Here is a 3,904-nt window from a genome sequence, read left to right as displayed (position 1 = left end):
TTCTTTGTTGTTCCCTTTTCCTTTGAATTTATTTACTTTCCACAATATTTAGTAGTTAGTACACTTCACGAGTCCATCTGGTTGGTTTCTTGAATAGAAAAATGTAATTCTTTCCTTCGTGGGCTCATACTATTTATGGTGAAATAAAGTACAACTTTACGTAACAATTCTTTTTCATCCTCACACAATTAGGATGGAAAGGTTTCCACGTGGAACACAAAAATGAAGCATCTTGGAGTAATTTAATCTGGATTATTATAATTATTATAAATAATTATAATAATTATTTTTTTAATGATATGGATTGAAATATGAAATGTTGGGTTATCATTTCACATGTATTTTTTGATCAACAAAAATGTAATTAAGGAAGGCCCCTGTATGGGCCCTGGGGCAGTGGGTCTCATTTAGGCTGTGACATAAGGCATAACGTGTGCTTTGTGGAGTAGCAGTACTTCAGCAAATGGGAACACTGCCCCAAAACCGAATGGTTCAATTCAATGGACCGTGGTGGTCCATTCTTACGATCGGAGACGGCAGTGTCCTTCTCTTTCATTAATAAAAAAGAAAAAAAAAAAAAGGGAATGCAGTACTGGTACCTCAAGATTCTTAGCCGAACTTCGTAACAAAGGTATGAGTCCGACGGCTGCAGGCGTTATCTCAATGGGAAGACCAAAAACTAGATACCCAAAAAAATAAAAAGCAGCTGGAGAAGATCAGGAAGATTTGGAACTCCTAAGGCTGTGTCTGGAAAATCCCTTTTGCAGCCAGCTATGTTTTATTCTATGAACGGGCTCTCCAAAAACGAATGGAAAAGAAAATTCAGCTCCTCAGCTGCAAATTTTTCCTTCTTGGGGCTTAGTGTGTGGACGGAGTAATGACCCGGTCTTAGTTAAGACATGCTTGAAGTCTTATCATGTCTGCTAACATGCGTCATATGTTCTTAAGCAATAAGATGTGAAATCACCCTTAAGATCTTCTTGGTTTTGAGCCTGCATTTGCCAAACATGTCACAGTATAAAATAAGTTGTCAGGTACTCGAGCCATACTTGTAGAACAAGTTTTTACGGTTTTACCCTCTCAGCTTCCTACGGGCAACAACATTTGCTGCTACTGTCCGTGTAAAACTAATGAAGCTAAGCATCATGTTAAATATCAGTAAGAGTATGTCTCTAAGGAAGCATTGTCAGATACCCACACACGATTCAAAGCACATTTCATGCATCTAGTAAGCTGATGTCACTCAAATTAAAATAAAATCGTTAGAATTAGTGTACTCTCTACTTCATTGACAAATACGAGCGTTTCTTTTTAATATACAAGTTGGGACTGGAGGCCCAAAACTTGGCCCAGTCTGATATCTTTGGCAGGCAGTAACATGAGAACTTGGGCTAAATCGAACCCCTGCCTTCAATGGGGCTCTGAACTCAGCCCACAGGCCTTATCTGTTTCTTTTTCCCTTTAACCTCCTCCAACTTTGAACCCAAAGCCCAATGACCACAACACATAACTATAAAAAATTCCCATTTTGTTAAAGGGTGAGGGAACCGGACTTTGGGCCGCTCGGGTGCGACTGGGCAACCAGATTTTATGCTTCAATTTGGAGACACAATATGGTCGGGGTTAGCCTAGACTACACTTTGATACAAGTGTTGGATGGCTACAAGTACTAACTTCAAAGAGAATATTGTTGTATTAGATCACTCGTGGACCCGGGGGTCCAGAGTTGGAGCGTAACACTAGGCATGTTCTTGGTCGATAACATATTAGGAAAATTGTGTTCTAGCCTTTGGGATTAAAAATAGAGGAAAGAAACATATGTTCAATTATTCCTTTTGTAATACATCTTATCACAATTTTCCTTTAATATTTCTTATTAAAAAGAACATTTGATGGCAAATTGTACTTTATATATGCATCTCTTCAATCAAAAGCAACAGAAAAAGAAACCTATTTACATTCCAGTTTCACTCAAACCCAAACTTATTCTAACAACACAAATACAAGCCACCTTACATTTAAAACTCACCAAATGATTCAAGTTGTCGAGACCCGACCCGGTTTTTTATCTGATCCATTCCCCTGAAATTCTTCCCCAGCCGGCACCACCATTCCTGGCGGATAGGCCTGAACCATGCCAGCCGTTCTAACCCCATAGTATACCTGCTGATTCATCCCATCTGAAACCACTCTCATTGGCATGTCGTAACCCTCCATTGGACCCACTGCTCTAATTGCTCCACCGTACACTTGCCCCATGCCTGGACCCGGGTGCCGGAATCCGACCGGGATCTGACCCGGTGGTCCGGGGTATTGTGGAACATAGTGTGGCCGGACTGGCACAGACTGAACCGGCATATTACCCTGTGGGACCGGGCCAGGGACATAGTAAACTGGAATTTGGTGCACAGGTTGACCAGGATAATGGGAATCCGGGTTGTTGTAATGCCACATCGGATTGCCGGCGTAGCCACCCGATTGTGGAATCGCCGGTTCTATCACATCCGCGAAACCCTCAGGCGGGTTATCCTTCACTTCAACTGGTGGAATCGATTTATCTGGTTTGGTTTTTACAGGTGGAAGATCTGGGATTGCCGGCACAGAGGGGCCGGAAGAGGTCGAGCAAAACGGCGAAGTGATCGCCGGAGCTGGTGACCCTGGATCAGAGACTGACACATTCTCTGCCAAAGCTGTTCGAGTTTTCAATTTGGACTCGCGCGGCAGTGCTTGTATGTCGTCTGAATTATCCAGCCCGAATAGATAATCTGGAACCTCCGACACAATCGACGACGCTTCCGACCGGCCGCGCTCGAGGCCGCCGCCGTTGATTGCATCGAAGAACCAGTTCTCGCGCTTGCTCGAGCCGTCGAGGAGCGAGTTGATGCTACTAGCTCTGGAGCCTTCATCGCTTGGGAAGAGAAACAATCGGAGCCGAGCTGTTTTCAATCCAATCCCACTAAGAGCCAATCTATCGTACTCCTCCATCATGTTCTCAACGTCTTCATCGGTAGTGACGGAGATTAGAGCATCGAGGTCTTCATTGGGAAGCTGGTACTTCACGCTGATGTTTGTTGTACCAGATAGCTTCGACAGCTTCAGGAGTAGGCCTGAGAAAGTGGTGGCCCGATGCACTGCGACGATTCGCGTGTCGCCCCCGACATAGCGGAGCTGGTTGTCGTGAGGCCGCGGTAGAATCTTGCCGCCGAAACTACACATGAATCTGACACGCGGTTGGATATCGTGGGTCGGATAATCTGATCTTGGGGACGACGCCACGGAATCGCTGGCGACGGAGTCGAGCTCCGATGGGTGATGCGACGCCATTCCTATAAGAGCGAGTGTATCAGGTTCCGGGAAGAAAAGGCGTCGAAAAGATCGCGTTAGCTTGTCTTTTATTTTTCGCCAGTAATATTCGGTACTGTGACGAAGCGAGAATGAGAGGAATAACACCTGTTGATCACCGTACTGTCATGAATGAGCATCACAGATGCGTTTCCATCCGTGATCTCAAACAAAAACAAGCCACGTTATAACTGGGAGCCCTCAGCCCTACATGGATTACCTGGATGGGACAAAACCCACGGTAAGTCCCGGAATCACCATGGACTGTCACCAGCCATATATAAACACGACGGACAGCGTAACATGGGACCCACGCTATCCAATTTTCATTATTCAAATTCAAAATGGAGGTCTCCAACGCCAGCCGTTGCTTTCATATTTATTTATTTATTTATTTATTTTTATTTGTTAGTCAGTTGTCTTTGCTTTCTCCCAACACCGATTAAACCAACAAAATTTCTCTTTCAACAAATAATATTATTATTTTTAATATAATGATTGGTTTTGCAGTAAAATAAAGAGAATAGCTGCCTTTTTTTTTCCCCCCTGTGGGCAGACATGA

General features: G+C 43.9%; 1 protein-coding gene across 1 annotated transcript; it reads right to left on the bottom strand.

Annotated features, from left to right (window-relative positions):
• Positions 1–1,847: 1,847 nt before the first annotated feature.
• LOC117924361 lies at positions 1,848–3,565 on the bottom strand. The gene has a single exon (XM_034842975.1). The coding sequence runs from the start codon at positions 3,322–3,324 to the stop codon at positions 2,038–2,040; it is 1,287 nt and encodes a 428-aa protein (XP_034698866.1). The 5' UTR covers positions 3,325–3,565; the 3' UTR covers positions 1,848–2,037.
• Positions 3,566–3,904: the final 339 nt, after the last annotated feature.

Source organism: Vitis riparia, chromosome 10 (assembly GCF_004353265.1).
Source record: "Vitis riparia cultivar Riparia Gloire de Montpellier isolate 1030 chromosome 10, EGFV_Vit.rip_1.0, whole genome shotgun sequence".
Taxonomy (NCBI): domain Eukaryota; kingdom Viridiplantae; phylum Streptophyta; class Magnoliopsida; order Vitales; family Vitaceae; genus Vitis; species Vitis riparia.
The sequence above is the reverse complement of the archived record's forward strand: the minus strand, read 5'-3'. Positions and strand labels throughout refer to the sequence as shown.